The following is a 20,922-nucleotide window of genomic DNA, read 5'->3' on the forward strand; positions in this document are numbered from 1 at the left end:
CCACGACTAAACTAGCGCCCGTCCGGCCTTGCTCACTAAAGAACAGCCAGTGGCAGGGGCAAAACAAAAATAGGCGTGCAGTCAGCCAGCACCGCGAAGCCGCGCGGGCATTGGCCTGTACCGCGCTTTTCCCTCAGGCGGCCCTCCCTCCCCACGACTGCTTTATAAAGTAGCTGCACCTACGGGACCATTTCCGTGGACAGCAGGTTAGGAACATGTCAGGCGCGACCGTCGGCGAGTCATCATCGCGGAACCCCCGGGCCACTCGGCGCACGGCTCGCCACAAGGGACGGTGGCTGGCGATGGTCACGGCCCTCATCGTTGGCTTGCTGCTTCGGTTTCTGGCGCCCGGAGCAGCCCACCTACCGCTTTCCTTTATCGGCAAGTGCATGCACCCCTAAACATGACCCCAAGAAGAGCTGGTTTTTTTTTTTTGCCTGCTCAAAGCAGCTCCGAGCAGCTCCAAGCAGCTCCGTGTTTTATTTGCCCATTCAACGTCTATGGCGGGAGCAGCTTTGGACAGCAGCTCAGAGCTGCTCTGAGCAGGCAAAAAAAAAAAAAAAAAAAAAAAACACTCTAGTGCCCAAATTTGAGCGCAGGGGGGCTGCTGCTGCGGTTCGCTGGAGCCGGCACACTGCTCCTGGTGGCCTGTCAGCTGGTGGCCACCGCCGGGGGACTGCACCTGGGCCGCCTGCTGGCGCTCTGCATGCTGCTGCAACTGTCCGGGGGCCTCACGGGCCTGCTCGTAGGCGGCCTGCTCGGCTCCGACGGGGAGACATCATCCAGGGACGCCACAGACGAGCCGCTCGACTGGTTCAGGTGTGTGTCGCATGCTGCCACGCCCGCAGATAACCCACTACTGCGCGTCCTGCCACAGAAACCTGGTGCCCGACAACCTGCTCCAGGCCTTCGTCTTTGCGGTGAGGCTCAGGCTGTAGTGGGGAGTGGCACCCAGCTCACGGTGGTCCGTGCTACACGCAGATGCGCAGCCCACCCAACCAGACAGCGCTGGACCGAAGACTTAAGGGAGCAAGAGGTACGAGGGAAGTCCGCCGTTAAGAGTGTGCCACGCAATAATGGGCCACGCAGTGTCCCGGCCGGAGGGAAACCCGCTGGGTGTGGCAGCAGCCTCCCTGCTGCTCGGGCGTGCCATGTCGCAGCAGCGCAGCCAAGCACTGCAACGGGTGATGGCCGCCGCGGGCCAGTCGCTGACACGCCTGCTCAACGGCCTGCTAACGTGGTGAGCCAACGCCTCCTTTTGTAAGCGCACCGAGCATGCAGCGCGTCAGGGCGTGCCCCATGGCCGCCCTGTCGCTGGCGCTGTGCTGCTTGCAGAGCGGCGCGGCAGTATGGAGCAATGCCGTGGCCGGCGTGCTGGCTCTGGCGGCGCACGCCGTGCTACTGGGTGCCCTGGTGTGGGTGGCCGTGTCGCGCCGCGAGCTGCGGCAGCTGCTGTCCGCGCTGCGCTGGCCGCTGGCAGTGGCTGCCGTGGCCGGCTCGAGCTGGCTCGCGCTGCCGGCCGCCCTGACGGCGCTACTCGAAGCGCGCATCCACGGACCCGCCTACCCGTCAGCCACCGCAGCGCTAGTGCTGGTGCGCTGCGGCAGCGCCCTCAGCAAGATGCTGGCCCTGGCGCCCACGCTACTGGCCCAGGAGGGCGGCCTGGCGCACGGCGCTCTCCTGGCACTGGCCAACAGCCTGTTCAGCATGGGCAACGGCTCACCCCCCGCTACCAGCTCAGTGTTGCTGTAAGTGAGCCCACTCGCCATGACGTGGCAGCTGCAGCCCCCTCCCCCGTGGTGCAGGAGGCGACTGGCCGCCATGCACGACATTTTCGGCTCGTGCTGCTGCTTCCTCCTGCTCGAGAAGGCCGTCCAGGCGGCCGAACGGCCCCCCAGCATCGTCCGCTAGCGCCGCCACCATTGAATGGGCCACTCGCAGGGTTGCAGCTGCCTTTATTTCAGCCTGCTCCACCTCCTCAGTCCTGGCCGTCCCTGCGTCAAAAACAGGCACCGCGTGACCACCTACCTCTGGCCGTCGCAGCACTGCCGGCCCAGGTCACCACTTCCGCTCTACGCAAATAAACACGCTGCAAAACTCTGGGCCTCGGAATCACGTTTTGTAACGAGGCTAAGCACTTTTTTAAACGCACCCAGTAACAATAAAACATCTTCGCCTCAAACTATCATCCCCAGTCATGCTTTCAAGCTTGCTCTGATTACAAGCTAAACTTTCTCCCGTGTCCATACAAGCCTGCCCAAATTCTTTTTCTCTTTTTTCCCAGAAATTTTACCCAAAACTTTCAGGAACAAGGGAGACGGGGCAGAACCCTCTCTCTCATGGTTGCAAGTCATACTGGGTTCGATTGCGCCTTCAGAGCACAGCTGCTCATGCCTGAACACTTTCCATGCCAAAAAAACAGACATCGTCTGCCGATGGATACGAATCGAACAGCACCATATTCCAGTTAGGATGACCACAACCGATGTCCATTGCATGCACGTCCCCGAGGTGTGCTATGTGCTAGCCATTGTTGCACCATTGCGAAGTGCCTCAATCAATGCTTACTGCTTGAGAATGGCAAATGCTCCTCCTCAGAGGCAGAGGCAATGTGTACGCTCAATGTGCTCTTTGTGGCACCTTGCCCTTTGGAGCCACTACTTTGATGAACGCTCCAGCTGCGTGCTCTCTGCGACATCGTGCACGCACCAAAGGCAGACTTTAGCGAGGGTGTCTTGCGCTTCCCCACCATGTACCAACCCAATGGTTCATGAAACTCAAAAGCACCACGCTGCTTTCACAGATCCGCAAGCACCCACAGTCAAGAAGACGTACTTGCACCCAGCCAACACCAGTGCACGTGGACAGCCTCATCATAGCTGCCATACCGTTTGACGTGTGAACTGAACCTGTTGGACATTCCTACGTTCCCCTAGGTAAAACGATCCCCCCTGGCAGACGCATTCGAAGACGTCTTCTTTATGCCCGAGTGACAAACCCCTAGGACAAGGGGAAAGCTGCTTCCTCGGCGTGCAAGCCTCACGGTCGGCTTTGCACAGCATCATGTCGCACCCACGGGGCCCATTGCCCACTTCATCGCTCGTGCCAGGAGGGGCGGCACGGTCTCCGGCTGGTTACTACGGCCCCCGCAGGAGGGCCCCACCCTTGGGTGAAGCCCCCCTGCCCGTGTCTCCTCCCCAGCCGCCTAGTAACTAGAAGGGCCCAGGGAGCAAAGGAGGCTGCTCCTGGCCTAGCCGCGGCTGCAAACCTGGACCTGGACGCTCCTCCCGCCGCAGGGGTCCCCCCACCGTCTTCTTGGCCGTCCCCTTTGGCCGCCTTGGACGCCTCAGCTGGGCTGCACCAACGCAAGAGAAGAGGCACCGCACGCCTGCTCAGTGGTGGCACAAGAGACCCCACCCATTAAAATAAGGGTACAGTGTGGCAAGCTTAAAGGGGCCATGCAGACAAAACACAAGTTTGGTTCATTCGAAAGATCGCCTCATCAGAGTCGTACTGACACCATTCTTAACGTAGACTTCACTCAAGGGGGCAGACTGGTCTTAGAGCTATTTTTTTTATTTACCAACCAATTTTAATGAAACTGCACTGCGTTATAGTTTTTTGTGCTGATTTCAAATCTGTCATTAAATCTTTAGTAAGTTGATTATATTTTGAGTTAATTAATGATTAATTGCCATTATTTTGGGTCACAGTTACAAAATAACCACTTCATACAGAATGGCAATTACTGCGTGGCTAGGCAGACAAATGACTAAAGAATACAACATAGGAAGTACTTTTTTGATTCAGCTATTTTTGGTCGTTTTACAACACAGGGGACTTCGCTTCTCCCGTGCTCTGCCAGAAATTGCTCGCAGGTGGTGCCAATTGAACACAATAATAATTTTCCAAAGCCTCCATTTGAAAAATTTGTTTCCAACATTGTATTCTCCACACATTTCGGTATCAGAAGCAAAAGGAATTAAAGTTGTACCTGCTCTGGGTGCCAAGATATCTGAGGATGAAATGCTAGCTTTGCATTGCAAGAAAAGTGCTGTTTCACCATCGAATTCTGCGCTTACTGAGCTGTAGAGTGCACTTTAAAATGCTATTATAATATAATAACAACAAAATATGGTGCCTTTTGATGAGGAAATTTACAGACTGATAGAAAAATGGCCGTGGAGGCCAAAAATGACATTTTTGAGAAAACGCTTTTTTTGACCGTTTTTCGGCCCCAAAGACCCAACTGCCCCCTCAAATAAGCTATATAATTAGGAAAAAAGGGAATGGCCATGCGACGCACTAGCTCATTTCCTGCAACAGAACCTATGATGTCATACCAGACAGCTCTGCGGTTGGCTGAGGCCGGCAAAAGCAAACGCAAATTAGGCATGGCTTATAAGCTTGCCGAACGTGCTATTTGCGCTTAAATTTAGGGCACATCCTTTTTATGGCAGTAAGAATGGTGGGACAAACAGTGGAAGTTACAAAAGCTCATTCAGTTCTAAAAGTTCCATTTAGTCAAGGGCAGCATGTGGTCGTATGCAATGCCTCCTGCGACAAGGTTCAGTTGGGCCCTGTTAGATAGAGATAGAAGATAGAGGTAGACAAGAGCAACACAGCAGGGTGCATAGCATATCAGGTGGGAGCAAATCTGCTACGAGCTGTCTTTGTTCTTGCCTGTTCTGATGTTGGCCACTTGGCGTGGATCGTGAATTCTTTTGAGCATCGCACTTGCATGGTTTCTGGCAGGGCCCACATAAACGGCAGCGCTTGGGCACTACGCTCGCTTGTGTTCTCCTACCAGCGAACTTCATTTCACTGCTGTAGGTACGGCTGTCACATGGTTAATCAGCTGCGCTAGGCAGTCGTAAGAACCCGTATTCCACAACCTGTTCTTTTTTTTAAAGCAAAGCTTTCTACCTCTACCAGCCAACGGTTTCGTTGAGGCGTGCACCACCAGAAACTCCTAGCGTGGCTGGGGAGGGGGAAGGCGCTATTACCCAGCGTTCCCTGCGCGCAGGTGCCTGCTCACATCGGTGGGCGCGACAGAGGGACGGCTTTGTCGTCTGCTTTAGCGACGGTTGTTTTGGGCCTGTTTAGGTGCAGCTTCGTGTCCATTGCGCGCTTTCTTCACACGGCTTGATTAACTTGTCCGACAGCACCTCTTGAGTAACCTGGACCCGACGGAATTAAGTAGTTGTACGGCAAAAGTACATTAAGGATTGGCTTGCAGGGCGTATATTGAATCAGAGCGTAGGAACAACTTGTACATCTTAGAATTCCTAAAACAATTTTTAGGCTCAGTACAACTGGCTATGTACATTTTGTGTATACATTTTTGTGCATTTTTTGTTTATTTGACCAATAAACTGCAAATAATTGTACCTTTTACAAAACTGCTGTTATGTGTTTTAAAGAGCAATGTATAAGCTACAATTTCACGCAAAGCAATGCTACATGTGTTTAGTAGCTCAAGAGAAAAAGAAAGTTCTGGAAACACTCAAAATTGGCCATTTTTCCACCGTAACGAAAGAGTTAAGCCCTCCTGCCACAGCAAGTCGTGGCTTAAAAGTAAGGGGGCTCGGGGTTTGCAATGTGGCCGCTCACCGTCACCATGACGATTCAAGTTGGGACATGGTGATTTGAGCATAAGCGACAAGAGCATCTGAATTCCGTAGTCAGACCGATACTACGGCTCTTTGACTATCAATCCTGGACTCACTGCGGATGTTCAGAGAACAATCTGGCATTCATTTTTCCCACATATTTCTATGGCAACGGCAGTCCTCAGATAACTTTCAAACTATCAGCAGCGGGTCTGAGACAGAAAATCGGAAGAGCCCCACTGTTGCGCGACGCATTAAGGTCACCCTAAGCGCTAGATGCAAGCGGGTCCCAATGTTGGGCCTCACCTGGGTGAGTCCTGGGCCGAGTCCCATGCGGTGAGGTCGTACTTGGAGAGGTCCCCATCGTCGTCCTCATCCTCGTTTTCTTCTTCCTCCTCTTCATCCTCCTCCTCTTCCTCTTCTTCCTGTGCTTCCTCCTCCCGCTTCCGGGCAGGACGAGGAGACCGGCTCCTGGCCCGCTCCTCCCGGCGCGGTCTCTTCTTGCGCCGGCCAAACTGCATGCCAGGGCCCCATGCACAGCCCCCATAAGTAGTCCAGTCCAGCCCAGTCAGGGAAGAAACAGGCATTCCACATCTTGGAGCAGGGGCACATTCACCGCACCTTGCTGCACGAATTCCGTCTTGCACCTACAGAGGCTTAACGGCCAACTGCGTTGAAGTTTCACCTCGGCCAAATTTACTTCGAACGTAAAGTATGTACCACCAAACCAACCGGGAGACATGACTGGTGTCCACAAGAAACGCCTTGTTAATCAGGTTCAGGTAGAAGTGTTTAAACTACGTAGCAGATGACGCCACACTTGCCGGCGGATCGCGCAAGGAGAACCAGTCAAGTTGACTTCCTAGGGCTACCATGCTAGAGTGACTATAGTTGCACAGACATGTGCGCACGCACATAGCCGCCCGCATGTATGAACATGTGTGCCATGTTCACATGGCATCATGCCCATCACCCTTGTTCCCCCCAAAAAAGAAATGAACAGTAATTCGGCCATGCTCATTTAGTCTGCCGCTAGTATCTGCTCCCTAAAAAAGCAAAAAGAAGAACTCTAGAACATTGGTCTGTAAATAAAGTGAAAAAGACTGCTCTATTGTCTCAAACACTGAAGCGAGCACTCAATAAGTAGAACTGCTGTGCCTGCATCCTCCATTTAGTTGTCTCCATTAAAGAAACGACATGTACGTCTTGTTATTTTACAACAACCAGGAATTCGAACTTTGTTTCCAAAGCCAATTTTAGCTGCCCTCTCTTTTTGCCTCAACAAACCACCACGTACAATTTCCAAGGGTGGAGAAAATTTAGGCTGTAGTGTTTACTCACTACGAGTAAAATTGTACACAATAAATACGCCATGAATTTCTCCCTTCGAACATACATACATCTTTGAATAACTGAACTGTGAAGTCATTGAATTTAGCCTGACACTCCAGCTGGATAGAGATTTTTCTTAGGCACAGGAGTTGTTCCTTGATGCACTGGTAACTGGAATTGCAAGTACACAGCTAAAAGCAAAGCGCCTTGGAAACAGATTGACATAATGAAACACTGTGCTCTTGTGGAAGCATGAAACAGGGAGAAACGAATTGCTCCGTCCATTTGCAATACAGATGCCCTCGCAAAATATTATATTCATTGCAAAACATTAACTTGTTGTAGCAACTCCTTTAAATTTTCATCTAAATGCAGTTCGAAGAGCAAAATAAGCACTAGACAAGCATACACACGGGAAAAACTCCACTCATTAAAAGTCAGAGCTAGGACTAGTTGGTGCACTGTTCTCAAATCGAACACAACAGGGCCAACAATTACGAACAAAGAAATGCGGACAAATTAAATCTTGACGTTAGGCTAGTTCGGTACATTTTTTGCTTGAAAAACAATGTGGAAAACTTGGGAGACTGGAACTGGAAGACAGCGTGGAAGACCAATTTACTCTGGTTGTCTTCTACTTTGTCCAAGTTTTCCATGCTGTTTACAAGCGATAATGTGGTAAAAAAATTAAAGCTATTCCACTCACTTTGAAAGCTGTCGGAAGTGCAGAGCAGTGGTTCGACATAATGGGCTTTGGCGCTGTTATTCACTCACTCTTACCACCCATCACACTCTTCGCCGCCCCGCCTCATTCCTCTCCTGATGAATTCAATGGAGGCTCGTCCAACGCATTTCAAATTTCCCGCCTTCGCAGTGCTCGCACGCCTCCTGCCTGAAACTGTGCCAGCGGGAGTTCTGTTCTTTTGGTGCTTGCTTTTCCTCCCATATGTGCCGGCGTTGCACTGCCGTTTTTTTTTTGCTTACTATCGTAAAAACCAACCGAACAAGTGTTCCTAACTAAATTTTTTTTAAATTGCAAAAGTTTGCTCTGCAGCATAAAACGGTGGGGGCAAGTGTGTCTAAATGTATGTAAACAGGAAGTTTTCACTCAGAAAGTCTAAATGAACGCGGCCGCTGCCGGTTAATTACGTATGTTTTGCCTCAAACACACCTGCAGTTTCCTTTGTGCTATACAACTGGGAGATGTATGACAAGCGCCAGCGGTTCACAAGTTTCGAACGCTTATAACTATATAAGCCGCTTGGCTTTCGAAGCCTCTGTGGCACACCGCGACGACAGAACGCCGTGTGGCTCTACCTGGGTCCAGCGAGCGAGCTAAGACGACAAGGCGAGCCCCTAAAGTGCTCTGCCCTTAGAAGAGTGTCAGCAGCCAGCTGATTCCCCTGTGGTTCCCCTGTGGCCATAATGCCCCCCCTCTTCCCACCCACACTTTCAATTCACTGGCAAAATCAACTCCCCCTGTTGATCTGGCAGGAAACAGTTGATGGAAATGACCAAGGGTGCCCAGAAAAATTCTCCTCACAAACACACAATCTGCCCGTGCCTACCAATAGCTGGGGTCTGAGGCTATATCAAAGAAGCAAAAGGGCAGGGGGAGCTGCTAAGTGAAACTTAGAAAGCCATGTTTCTCATGTGTTTGACTGAAAAAGGTGACAAGACCACCCGATTGGTCACTGTACACAAACAGCAGCCTAAATACGCCAGTACGTGTCGGCTCCCAACTAAGCAAGCATAGCCACAAGAATGCTCAGGTGCCCTGAGAAGTATTTCGTTCACTCTGTATTCTCAACCTTTTTTGTATTGAGTGCCAAAATATCACCGTATCAGCACTGCCCTTCCTTTATCTACGGCAAAGAGGTAAGCACTTCGTTGAACAGCAAGTTTCAATATTACTTCTGGTAGTAAATAAATTTCTACCACATTTCCGCGCATATAACCCACCCCTGCATATAACCTGCACCCCACCCCCACTTTCCGTCGACGAATAAAAAATATATCATAGCGTATTGCCCGCATATTTTATACATAAAAGGATGAACCAAAACTACTACTCCAGCAGCACTACCCATTTGTTTATGCAAAAGAACTCACCTAGCTGACTACGTAACTAGATAACTTGCCACATACATTTTTCAGGTTGGTATATTGTTCAGCCATGCATGCAAGATAAGCTCTGTCAATGGGATAACAGTGGCTTAGTCGCTATTACTGCTGTAGGGGCATCACGACCCAACGTGCATTGCGGTGAAGCTGCACCAAAGGAAATACCTTGCATATAATCGCCCCTGAAATTTTCACACTTTTTCGTGCGGGTTACACGTGCGAAAACACGGTACACTCAACCAGCAGTAGTGTGCTCAAAGTTAGGCTAAATCCTGAGGGGAAGACACCATGCGTGAACCACAGCCTCGCTCAGTGTGCTGGAAAGTGTCGCTGTGTAAGAATGCTTGTCCGCACTGCCACTCACGTCGTCGTACTCCCCGTCCGAGTCCTCGCGCTCCACGTACTCGACGCTTTCTCGCTCGTTGTAGCCGCCTCCGAGACCTGCACAAGGGTGGCGGCAGCGAGGGGGTGAGTGTGGGTGGCAGCCCGTCGCGGCCACACCCACCTGTGCGCTCCTCCACCTCTCCAAACTTGGGGGCGTTGCACATGTTGCACGACTGCCGGCGGGCCCAGTTCACGTTGCCGCAGCGGCCGCACTGCCAATCGTCGGCGCTGAACAGGCCGCGGCTCTTCTCGGCCGCTGCCTTGCCGATCTCGTGCCCGAGCTGCCGCTTCGAGGCCAGGTCCAGCTTTTCTGGAGACAAACAGAGAACGCCAGTGGCACCTTCCCGCCCCAAGCAACCTTTGCCTTCATACCAAGTCGTCGTTCAGGGTCACCGTGTGAGCAGCCATTCGCAAAAAATTATTGTTCCACGCCTGTGAAATCTGCTCAAACAGCAGAGCTGACTTCGACGCGCTGGCGGCCACTACTCCAGTGGCAGGGGTCACTCACAACACCACACGCCACGGTATGTTTGCACTTGAAGCTCACCCACGGGGTTCTGGTAGTTTATCGGTCGATATACAGGAGGGTGGACGAGATGAGATTGCGCATTGGACGGCCACCGAGGCGGTGGCGCCACCTATCGGCCCAGCAAGGTACTTTCACCCGGTGTGACGGACCTCAACGGACGTTGCAAGCCCATAAACAGCTACGCTGTTAAAACACTGTGGAACATCAGAATGCAGAGACCAAATCTGTCTAGCCAATTCAGTGGTGGAGGTCAGGTTTTTTAAACCATACCTGCTTGGTGTCTGCCCCTCCGTCGCCCATCACTCAACTACCCGCTGTCACGTCAGCAGAGAAGAATGCAGAAGCCATAACGCCCGGCTAAATGCACCCACCAAGTGTGTGCTGCAAAACTGCCTTTGTTTGACTGCTTTCCACAAACAGCCCTTTTTCATTCAATCCTACCAGGCTAGGAGCAGCAGGCACGCAAACTGACTGACTGCCTTCCAGAACCAGTAGCGCAGTTTCTCTATTTGTATTTTCTTCCTTAAACTACAATGTTCATCGTCGATACAGGACATTTTCTACTACACACAAGCACTTGTTGAAGAACACTGTGTAGGTCCACTCGAATAAAAGAGTGCCCAAGCACAACCCATGCAGAATTTGAAGGCAAAGTAGGTGACTTCTGAAATTCTAGCTCTCCACATATTTGAGTGCAACAACAGGTCCTTTCCATGCCGAAAACAATCTAATACACCCATGCCACACATACACGAAAAATGACATTAAGTACTTAATGCCTTAAGTTTTAATGCCATTAATCCACTGCTACAGGCAAAAATCTAATGCCATCCGCTCTAATGTCATTTTTGGTTTAAGGAGTTTCACACAACTCCTTTGCCTTCACGAACGCCTTGAATCTGCCTACTCAATGCGATGAGCACCAAATGAAACCAATGAAACTCTCAGCACCACGGTGTTGAGGTGGAAACGTAGCTGAAGTTCGACATATGACGATTTTTTGTTCACTCTTGGTGGCGAAGTTCTGAAGGAGGCGAAGTTCTGAAGGAGACGAAGTTCACTAAAACAGTGGCAAAAGGCAGAATGTGATGTTACTCATTTTGAATTTTTTTGAAAACACTATTTCTCACAACGTTTTCTTTCACAAAAAACATTTTTAACCCTTGCAAGACGTTTTTCTCTACGCTAAAAACTACTGAAATATGAGTGCATTTCTCTTTTTGGTCATTGTCAACTTCATGCCTAACACATTTAACGCCTTTGCATTGTCGCATGTAGCACGGCCCGCCCAAATAATGTCATTCGGTATCTTAAGGCCTTACAACACTTGATGTCATTTTTCGTGTACAAGTGGCACAGGTCTAAGATGCCCTAAGCACGATGTCGCAATGGAAGGAGTATACGTCCAATGCTTGCTCTCCGTGTTCTGTATGGTGTTTCTTGCGATGCACTTTACCTAGTGTATGCTGCCGTCATTTCCTGACAACTTTAGCGGCATTACATGCAGAGAAACCGGAGACAGGGCGGTGACGTCGCGTTTGCAGCATACCCCTCTTCTTTGTTTCTTGCGATGCAAGCGGTATAGGCATTCTATTGCCAAGGCCACAAACGCATGCCGGGGAGAACTGGAGAAAGAGCGCATCTGTCACAAAGAGTGTCCAGTTTAAAAAGGCCTGCTGCCCTTGCGTACGATTGCATGCAGTGGCCGTAGTGGTCGGGCTGCTGTCCAAGCATGGACGGAACTCGAGATGTGACCTGTGCCACGTGCACGAAAGAGGAAAGTGCGGGGGAGGAAACGATGGGCAGTATTGGCTGGCTCGCAGTTCATCTCGGATGGAGTGCCATCACGCAGAGCGACTGGCAAGTTCAGTGCTACGTAAATGTACGTTTTCATCCCAATGCAACCAACTGGTCGTCGTCATCATTGCACAGCCATCATCTACAACACCGTTCAACGTGGGGAAGCAATCCTGACCATTGCTCCTAGCACAGTGAACATGCAGACTTCTTTTGACTGTGTACAAAAAAAAAAAAAAAAAAAAAGGGTTTTATGAACTTTCAAAGATCTGTGTGCATTTTCTAAGACCACACTGCCAGTCAGAAATCTAAATAAGACTGATATTGAGGGAGGCTTGAAATGAGGCTTGAGATGATGAGAAATCGTCGAAAAACGTGAACGCTGCTGGAGCCAATGCTCCCGACAAAAGGACCTGTCCTCAGACAACTCTTGTCGAAACAATGGCTCCAGCGACATTTGCTTCTTCAACGACTTCTCATAATAGTTTCAGTTACTAGCTTCACAGCGTGCTACAAAGTACAAACATTTATTTGCTACAACAAAATCGACCAAGCAACCAGCACTCACTGTTCCCACACAGCCTCACGTTGCTTCGATGCTTTCTAAAAAAGAAAAATTAAACGAATACAAGGATTCCCAAGAGCCTCCAGAAATTTCAGGACTTCCAAGGCCTTGAAAACGAGCTTTTCAAGTTCAAGGGTTTTCAGCTATTCCGTGACTTGCACAAACCCTGTCAGACAAGCACAGGAATCCAACAAGTGTGGCCAGCTCAGCCCCCTAAAGGTCAGTAGCAGCAAACCTGTCCAGCCCATTCTCAATTCTGAGTACCCCTGGTGACAAAACTTCCTTCTTACTGCCCGTACAAGATACCCTCTGCGGTCATCCATGCTGTGCCCACTCGCATTTTAGACAATGTTAGGGTCTCACCTGTGCCACCACTCGTATGTTAGGGTCTCACCTTTGCCACCACTCATATTTTAGACGTTAGGGTCTCATCTTTGCCACCACACATATTAGACAACGTTAGGGTCTCACCTTTGCCACCACTCGAATATTAGACAGTTAGGGTCTCACCTTTGCCACCACTCGTATATTAGACAGTTAAGGGTCTCACCCTTGCCACCACTCGTATTTTAGACATTAGGGTCTCATCTTTGCCACCACACGTATTAGACAACGTTAGGGTCTCACCTTTGCCACCACTCGAATATTAGACAGTTAGGGTCTCACCTTTGCCACAACGGTTGCAACTGCTCCTCCGTGCAAAATTGACGTTGCCGCACCTGGGAGAAACAAAACCAATGTTTATACCTGGCACATAACACCGAAGTGCAGCAGAGTGAATGCATATACGTCCCCCTCCTCTTAACACACACATCCCTGAGCTGCTAGAACAAAGTATGCTCAGAATAGCCACTCCTTCAAGGCTTTGTCCCCCCTGTGAAAATGGAAAGAGCATTTCTAGCACTAAATCATAATTTCCAGGGGCGGTATTCTCGTGTTTGCCCGTTTCGAAAACGTCCGTTTTGCGTCCGTTTTATTGTGACGTACTTTAACGGTTCCGGGATATCACCGACGGCATCTTGACGAGACACTCCTGACGGAGATGGATGCCACTGCAACTAGTAGGAGGGCTTTGGGTTGACTTTTGTGCAACTGCTCTCGTAAACACATTTTAAACTATCTTTTATGTGTTTATTGTTCCACCAGCGAACCAACAACAATGCGACGAAAAATCGTCTGCTCCGAGTGGCTCCGAGAAGCTGCAGCTCATAGCTCCACCGTGCTTGCATGGTGTCACATCCGGGTGTCTGCTTTCAGCCAGTCAGTGCTTGCTCAAAACGGACAAAACGTGAGAATACTGCCCCAGCTACATTTCTGACTAGATCTACAGATTCTAGCTGGAAACGACAGCTTCTAACTAGGAAAAGTCTTAGTCTAGCTAGAGATGATTGTTTCCAGCTTGCAGGGTTTTATTTTTTCTTCCAGCTGGACTGGCAACTGGTAACAGCTGCCAGCCAGAACAAAACCTCAATCCAGCTAGAAATGAGCTAGAAACTAAATTTCCAGCCAGAAATTCTGCCCGTTTCTAGCTAGAATAAATGTCTGGTTCAATAATCCAGCTATAAAAAATGTTATTTTCACCTGGGATCACAACGTTTGCCCACACAAGCTTTGCACTTTGGCACCATTTAAGGGACCATGATGAAATCTCTGCATCCCAATCCTCCTGCACACAGGAGGAACTTGAGCCCTGCCATTTGGCCAATGATTGGAGATGATGGGGGGGGGGGAGGAGGGGCGCTTGTTTTTTAAGGGATTCCAAACCACATTAACAACTCAAGAAGAGCAGCCAAATCCAGGCACCTCATCTACACCCAGCCACATCACACTGTTAGGTGCAGTCAGCCAGCAGTATCAGTGACAACCCAAACCCTTTCCCGTTCGATGACGGACACGCCTTCTCATACAGTCTTCATCCGTGCCACAATGACACTGATTCGCACCAGTGTATTTCCGCACGACTTCAGTACGTTTATCTGCACTAATGAGTAGCTACCGACATGGGCGTTGGCAGGATTTTGTCTTGAGGAAGGTAAACCCATTGTATTCAGGAGAAAAAAGGAGCGGGTGCGGGGCAATTGTTCTGGGGTGGCCTGGGGGGGCAAGTACCCCTTTTTCACCCCCCCCCCCCCCCCCCCCCCCCGCCGACGCTCAAGGTTACCGATTGATCCATTGCTCCTCATTATTGCTGCAAGTCTCCCAGCCCAAGTGTTGTCTCAAAAAAAAAAAAGGGGGGGGGGGGGGGGGCGGCGGCTGAACACCCAAAACCATGGGCATCTTGGGAGGGGGACGCAAAAGGGGCACTTGACCCTTTTGCAGAAGAGGAGCTTCGAGTCGGAGGACGACGCTCTGAGACGACCACCCGAACATAGTCTGGGTGCCCGACTTCGACCGCCCCAACGCGCAGCCGGTTTTCAAAGCACTCCAGAGTCGATGAAGTGACCACCCGAATACACGATCAGACAACCTGACTTCTCTTCCCATACACAAGCTTTTCATAACCAATCACTTCCCCAACCGTTACCAGGGGCTCAGTAAACCTCCAATCAGCATGCTAGTTTGTAACTAACAATCCCAGTCTATTCTAGTTACAGACGGAACGACGGGTTGTTGGATGGACGGGCGGGCGGAAGGGTAGAGGGACGGACGGATGGATGGACGGCAGTCGTGTTGATGGACGGACCAAACTGCTCGCATTACTGAAGCCTAGAAAGACTGCCGTCGTATTGTTTGTTATAACAGCTGGTGTAGCCATCCAAATTTTATTTCATAATTCCTTGAAAAACTGGCACAGATTTTGAGCATAAAATTTACGACGTCACTTTTATGAGGCGTTCTGAACTCTTCTAGCAGCCTGTGTGCAGTGGGAGACCCCATTTGGGCAACCAAAAACAAAAGCGGGGGAGGGGGGGGAGGATGCGGTGTTTTCCTCGCTGGTTGTCAGCAAATGTCAAAGTTTCGATGCCAAGTCTCTGTACGTTCTTCGTGCCAGGATGCCACAGTCAAGAAAGTGGGTAGTAAGAGCGGAGAGGGAGATGATTATTACGCTATTTTATGACACACTTTCCTACTGGCCTTGGCTGGCGAGGGGGGGGGGGGGCGGGGTAGGTGAATGATTCCTCACTCTGAGGAAGTAGAAGGGGTGGAGGAAATAGTTCTGTCCGCTCGACATACCCCTGGCAGTCCTCGCTGTGTTGATGTCTGTTTTTTTAAAGTGCAGAGCACTTTAGGAGCTCGTCTTGTCATCGTAGCTCGCTCGCTGCACCTAGTGTCACTAAACCTTATTTAGTGACACTAGCTGCACCCAAGTAGAGCTACACGGCGTTCTGTCGTAGTGGCTGTCGTCGCGGCGTAACCCAGAGGCTTCGAAAACCAAGTGGTTTATATAGTCATACGTGTTCGAAACTCATGAACTGCTGGCACTTGTCATACATCTCCCCGTTGTTTCGCGCAAAGAACACTGCAGGTACATTCGAGGCAAAATATACGTAATTAACCGGCAGCGCCCGTGTTCACTTAGTTAGGAACGTTCGTTGGGTTCGTTTTTACGATACAGTCGAACCCCGCAATAACGAAACCACCGGGGAAAGCCAGAAAATTCGCTTTTGCGGGAATTTCGTTGCCGCGAGAATGAAACAAATGACCGGAAAATTGGCCACAAACCAAAAATGTATTTCCTAAAGTCGGTTATATTACTTCGTGAGCCTTACCTTTCAGCCAACGTCACAGTTCAGCTCTCACTGTACAAGTGGTTCATTGCTAGTCGTTCGTGCCCAAGAACATTGAGATTGTGTCAAACGCATCCAAAACATTCCGTGGGTTCACCTTCTCTGCACATTTTTTGCCCTGGCCCTCGGCACCAAGTATGTCTGATCATGCAAGCGAAGCCCAGCTTCTGTTTACAAACTTTGCTAGACAGAGTGGCACCTCGTTGCCCCAATACTGTTTAGAAAACTAAGTGAGCACCGCTTTGTTGACGTCCAGAAAGGCCCCATCCGTCACTGTTTTGTCTTGCGCACGTGCGCCGTTGAGAACTGGTGGGATCCTTGCTTTTCAAAATGGTTGAGCTAGCTGCAGGCATTTCCAAACTCGTCGGCGCTATCCTCCCTTTATACTCCCTTCCTCCACTTGAGCCACTGACTTGGGCAATGATGGCTGCATTATCTCGTAGCGATAAAAACCTCCACTTCTGGGCTGGCGAAGGCATCTTAGTGAGAGCAAACATGCCAATCGCCGCACACAAACAACAAACGCATGCACGCTGTTCAGCAGTAGTGGGCTAGCGTAGCCCAAGCCAAAGCTGCGACTTGAGTCACCATGTGTCGGTGGTGCCGCTGCGAGGCTGCCTCCACGGCTTTGGACCACGGCCTCCGGCTGCACGGTCTTTTGTAAACAAATATGGCGGCGCCTAGCCTTTATTTAGTGACGCTAGCGGCGCCCATGCAAGCGTGCTGTGGCAGAAGTTTACGCACTTTGAGTACAAAAAAATACATTTGAGCACTTTTTGAACACAGTTAACCTCCAATGGGTAGGTAAAATGCCGACCAAACTTGCACCGAATTTCGTTAATGCGGGATCAGTTTCCAAAATTGTTTCGTTGCCGTGAGATATAAAATACATGGACGTCTATGGACATTCGCCGGGGATGCGAAAATATTTCATTGCCGCGGGAATTTCTTACCCGCGGGATTTCGTTATCGCGGGGTTTGACTGTAGTAAGTGAAAAAAAAAAGTAGCAGTGCAACGCTGGCATGTGCAGGAGGAAAAGCAAGTACAAAAAGAGCAGAACTCCCGCTGGCGCAGTTTAAGGCAGGGGGCACGCGAGCAGTGCGAAGGCGGGAAATTTAAATTGCATTGGGTGGTAACAGTGAGCGGATAGTGGTGTCACAGCCCATTATGGTGAATCACTGCTCTGCACTTCCAACAGCTTTCACATTGAGTGGAACAGCTTTAATTTTGCTGTTCTTTGGCGGGGCAGGAGCTGCGATTTTAGGGGCTGGAGCAGGGAGTCGAAGGGAAACGTCGATGCAAGAGGTTGGCAGGCATTTGGGGCCAGCAGCTGCGATGTGGCCGGATAGTTGTTAGCATAGAGTGCGCACCTTTTTGCCTTCTTGTGCATGCAAACTAAGTGTCATGCAGAATAAACGCTTCAGCCTAGAGAGTTTAATTTGCTGAAACAGCAGATAACCCGAAAATAAATTGCGCCTCCCGCCAAAGTGGAATGTTGAAGAAGAAACAAGGTTCTTCAATGATACTAGCAAATTTAACCTTGCGAAGTTGCGTAGCTCGATACGCACCTCACATGGAAGGGGAGTGTTCAGATACTTGCCGAATGTGTTCGGAGGGTTGCAACTCATTCGACAGGAGGGACTCAGGGTGTCACGAGGGCATACACCGGTGTCCGGATACTAGTTGATGTATTTGGACACTCGGTCAAGGACCGAGTCATGGTTGTCTGTGTGCTTTTCTTCGTTACTATTTCATTCAAAATAGCTTCCCGTTGCACTCAGCTTCCTCCCGTCAACTAAAAAAACATGTTTCCAAGGGAAAAAAGGAACTTCTCCTGCCTCTTCCTGAGTTTCCCTCAACAAGCACGGACACCCAAGTTGCCTCTGCTCAACGTCCTGCGCGTGATAGCGAATTACCCTGAGGCTGTTTCGTGACAGTATGGTCAAGAAAATTTGTTTCACAAAATTAAAAAGAAAACGAAATGTACTGAGCAAATCTACAATCTATTTTACGATGCAAGACAAGATGGTGGTCGCCTCTTCGTCGGGCAGAGTTTGACTGATTGATTGTAAGGTTTAACGCACTGACGCAACGCAGGCGATGAGGCGCACCGTAGTGGAGGGCTCCGGATTAATTTTGACCACCTGGGGATCTTTAACATGCGCCGAAATCTCGTACGCATGGGCGTTTTTGCTTTTCGCCTCCATCAGAAAAGCGGCCGCCGCGGCCGGGAATCGAACCCGCGACCTCGTGCTCAGCAGCGCAACGCCTCGGGCAGAGTTTTAAACGGAGCTGAGGCATTCACCATCAATTCTCTCAAAGCGCCGCGACAAGCTTCTAAATTGGGGCGCAATCACCATGGCTCTATTTGAAACTGATGCGAGTTGAAAACCAAGAGGCTGTGCCTCTAAAGTAGATAATCTTTCTTTGCTACTTAACTGGAAAATTTTTACTCTCTCTCTCTCTCTCTCTCTGTCTGTCTGCATGCCTGTCCGTTCGTCCGTCCGTTTTTCGTCGATTCAGCTGCCCGTAGCAAAATGTAGCAAAAACGACATTTCTTGCCTCAAGAATCGTAAAAACATCAACCCGTTCCTTTTATTTACTACAACCCAAATTACACACCATACACGCCCTCCAAAGGAACCTAAATCTACCAAAAATACATGATGCGTACAGCCATCGCACTATTTTTGTCTTGGAATCCAAACTATGAAATAATATACTGCTCACAATAAAACAACAGAAATAGCTCTCATTGGTCCCTTATGTTATAGCAGTACACTTCATCCCGTTCAAAATGCACAATATACTTCTGTCGGGCACACTGTATTTCATCCTTGTAATAATTTTGTTTGGGTTGTTTGTTATAAATGTTGCCATGATGTTTGTCTTGTGTTGTGTTTGCTTTCTTTTTAATTTCAGCGTCTGGTCGCAACAGATTGTGTTATCTGTGCTTGAAGCAAGGTGCATGTTTCCTTTCCTTTCTTTTGTACACCCCTGAGGCTATCTCATTTCATAGTGAGAGTGTATCGCTTTGGTGTCACATAAGTAGAATTTAGTTCTCTGATCGCCAGTGTTCTCTATCGCATTAGATGCACCGAGAAAGCATAACTAGGAAAGATAACTGCTCGCCCGGCAAACATGCGCGTCAGGAGGGGGGTGCAAAAGGGCCACTTGCCCCCTCCTCCTCTAACCTCGCCATTCAGTGCGTTTGCCCCTTCGGGACAAAATCCTGGTGACACCCATGTCCTAAACCAAACTTTGAGACTTACTTCCCATCACTTCTTTGGGCTTCATGCAACAAGAAATAAATATCAAATGCAGACCAAGGTTGTAAATGAGGACACGAAAGATGTACACCAAAAATACTGTGGTTTTTTTTTTATAATGTTTAGTTTCTTTCCACAGCATTACACTTTTAACCTTTTTGCCAGCCCAATGCTACAAAATCAGCTCTGATGTCCTGCCCACAAGTGTACATCGTTTAGCCAGTAAATCAACGGTGGTGTAAAGGTTTGGTGCTGCCATTGGTAACAGCTGTCTTGCCAAGTAGCTGAGAGCCGCATAAGTTCAAATAGCTTAGGAGGCCCACTGTCGTATCACACGCGTTCTCTAGCTAACGCGGCTATTTATGAAAACTTTTCTGAAGCTTAAACATGTAGCATTCACGTGCAAAAGATAATTTATTGGGAATATTCAATCCAAGCACGGAGTCTCCAACGGGAAGCATTTCACTGGGCCACGCTGCAAGAATAAATATTTCTACTGGAACTAACAAATATTTTCACTGAGCAGCAAATGAACCTCCCATGCATTTAAGTGAAACTTGGCAAACAATCTTGAAGCATGACGGCTGATTCGTCAAAAGTCAATTTTGTTTACTAGCTGGAATGAACTTTTTGTGCCATTAGATTCAAAAAGAAAAAGATGTACTAGCCTGGCCACCCACACATCCAGTAAGCTCTGTTGAGCGGCGCAAAATCACGAACAGCCCTCAAGCACTTCAACACCCCGCCGTTTTTCACCCGCATTCCCCTGCAGCGCACTGTACGCGCGCTTTTTGCGAACGTAGGCGGGTATTTGGAGCGATGCATTAACGAACCCAGTGAAGGCGCTCCGGAAGGAACACGCAGCTTCCGTAGGCGCCGCGCTCAAGACCCGAGGATGATAATAAGCCAGAAAATGTTCAAGCAATCAGTTATCACGACAGCGGCCGTTTTGCACTTACTGCGGATCAGGGCAAAGCCAGTCCCCTTCGTTCATTCGGAACCTTTTGGAGTTGCTCGAAGAGCGAGGCCTCTCGGCGTATCTGTCCTCATCACTTCGCATATTGGTACCGCACTTCGAAGACCTCCTGTTAATTAAGACCAAGTCACTACCGAACCTCTCTGTCTGCCGGACTTGGTTCCAGCAGTTAACATAAGCGTGCGCACGCAAATGCGCAAATCGTCCTCACGAAAGTCCAGACTCCGACAAAGAATTTGCCTTGAATCTGCGTCTGCGACGTTCTCCCAAGTTTACACGGGAGCATGCACGGGAGCTTCGCCAGCTTCGCCCAGTTCACCGCTCTTCATGAACCGGGTAGCTATTTTCACGTCAATCGTGCAGCTGAAAAGGCGTTCGAGTGGACACCCTTCTGCCCTCGCACTACACCGACCTATTCTGGATTTATTGTGATTTTTCAAAGGTTCTAAACTGAAACCTGAAACAGTCCTAATTCGTTGTCATGCGCATTGGTTTCTTTTTTTTTTTCGCTTTTGAATGCAACTCCAGAATATTTTTGAGCAGTTCGTAGGCAGTTCATGTCTGTTTCCACAATAAATTTTGTAGGTCGTTGTGCTCAACGGTGT

At 49.5% G+C, this 20,922-nt stretch overlaps 1 protein-coding gene and 1 pseudogene across 4 annotated transcripts; one reads left to right on the plus strand and one right to left on the minus strand.

Annotated features, from left to right (window-relative positions):
- Positions 1-442: 442 nt before the first annotated feature.
- On the plus strand, positions 443-1,911 carry LOC144163120 (uncharacterized; annotated as a pseudogene). Its single transcript, XR_013320833.1, has 5 exons — positions 443-819; positions 878-920; positions 982-1,036; positions 1,090-1,240; positions 1,290-1,911. The product of XR_013320833.1 is annotated as an uncharacterized LOC144163120 (transcript).
- A 27-nt stretch (positions 1,912-1,938) lies between these two features.
- On the minus strand, positions 1,939-20,651 carry LOC144163121 (zinc finger Ran-binding domain-containing protein 2-like). Of its 3 annotated transcripts, none has more exons than XM_077693934.1 (7): positions 20,301-20,649; positions 13,010-13,062; positions 9,574-9,762; positions 9,433-9,509; positions 5,919-6,127; positions 3,275-3,355; positions 1,939-1,994 (listed from the first exon to the last, which is right to left on the minus strand). In XM_077693934.1, exons 1-7 carry the CDS (start codon positions 20,399-20,401, stop codon positions 1,979-1,981), a joined length of 726 nt encoding a protein of 241 aa, XP_077550060.1. In that variant the 5' UTR covers positions 20,402-20,649; the 3' UTR covers positions 1,939-1,978. The 3 variants fall into 3 exon arrangements, with proteins under 3 accessions (XP_077550060.1, XP_077550059.1, XP_077550058.1); XM_077693933.1 differs by having other exon boundaries at positions 3,269-3,355; XM_077693932.1 differs by having other exon boundaries at positions 1,939-3,355; positions 20,301-20,651.
- Positions 20,652-20,922: the final 271 nt, after the last annotated feature.

This window comes from Haemaphysalis longicornis, unplaced genomic scaffold, assembly GCF_048455015.1.
Source record: "Haemaphysalis longicornis isolate Haplotype H1 unplaced genomic scaffold, Haemaphysalis longicornis Haplotype H1 scaffold_12, whole genome shotgun sequence".
Taxonomy (NCBI): domain Eukaryota; kingdom Metazoa; phylum Arthropoda; class Arachnida; order Ixodida; family Ixodidae; genus Haemaphysalis; species Haemaphysalis longicornis.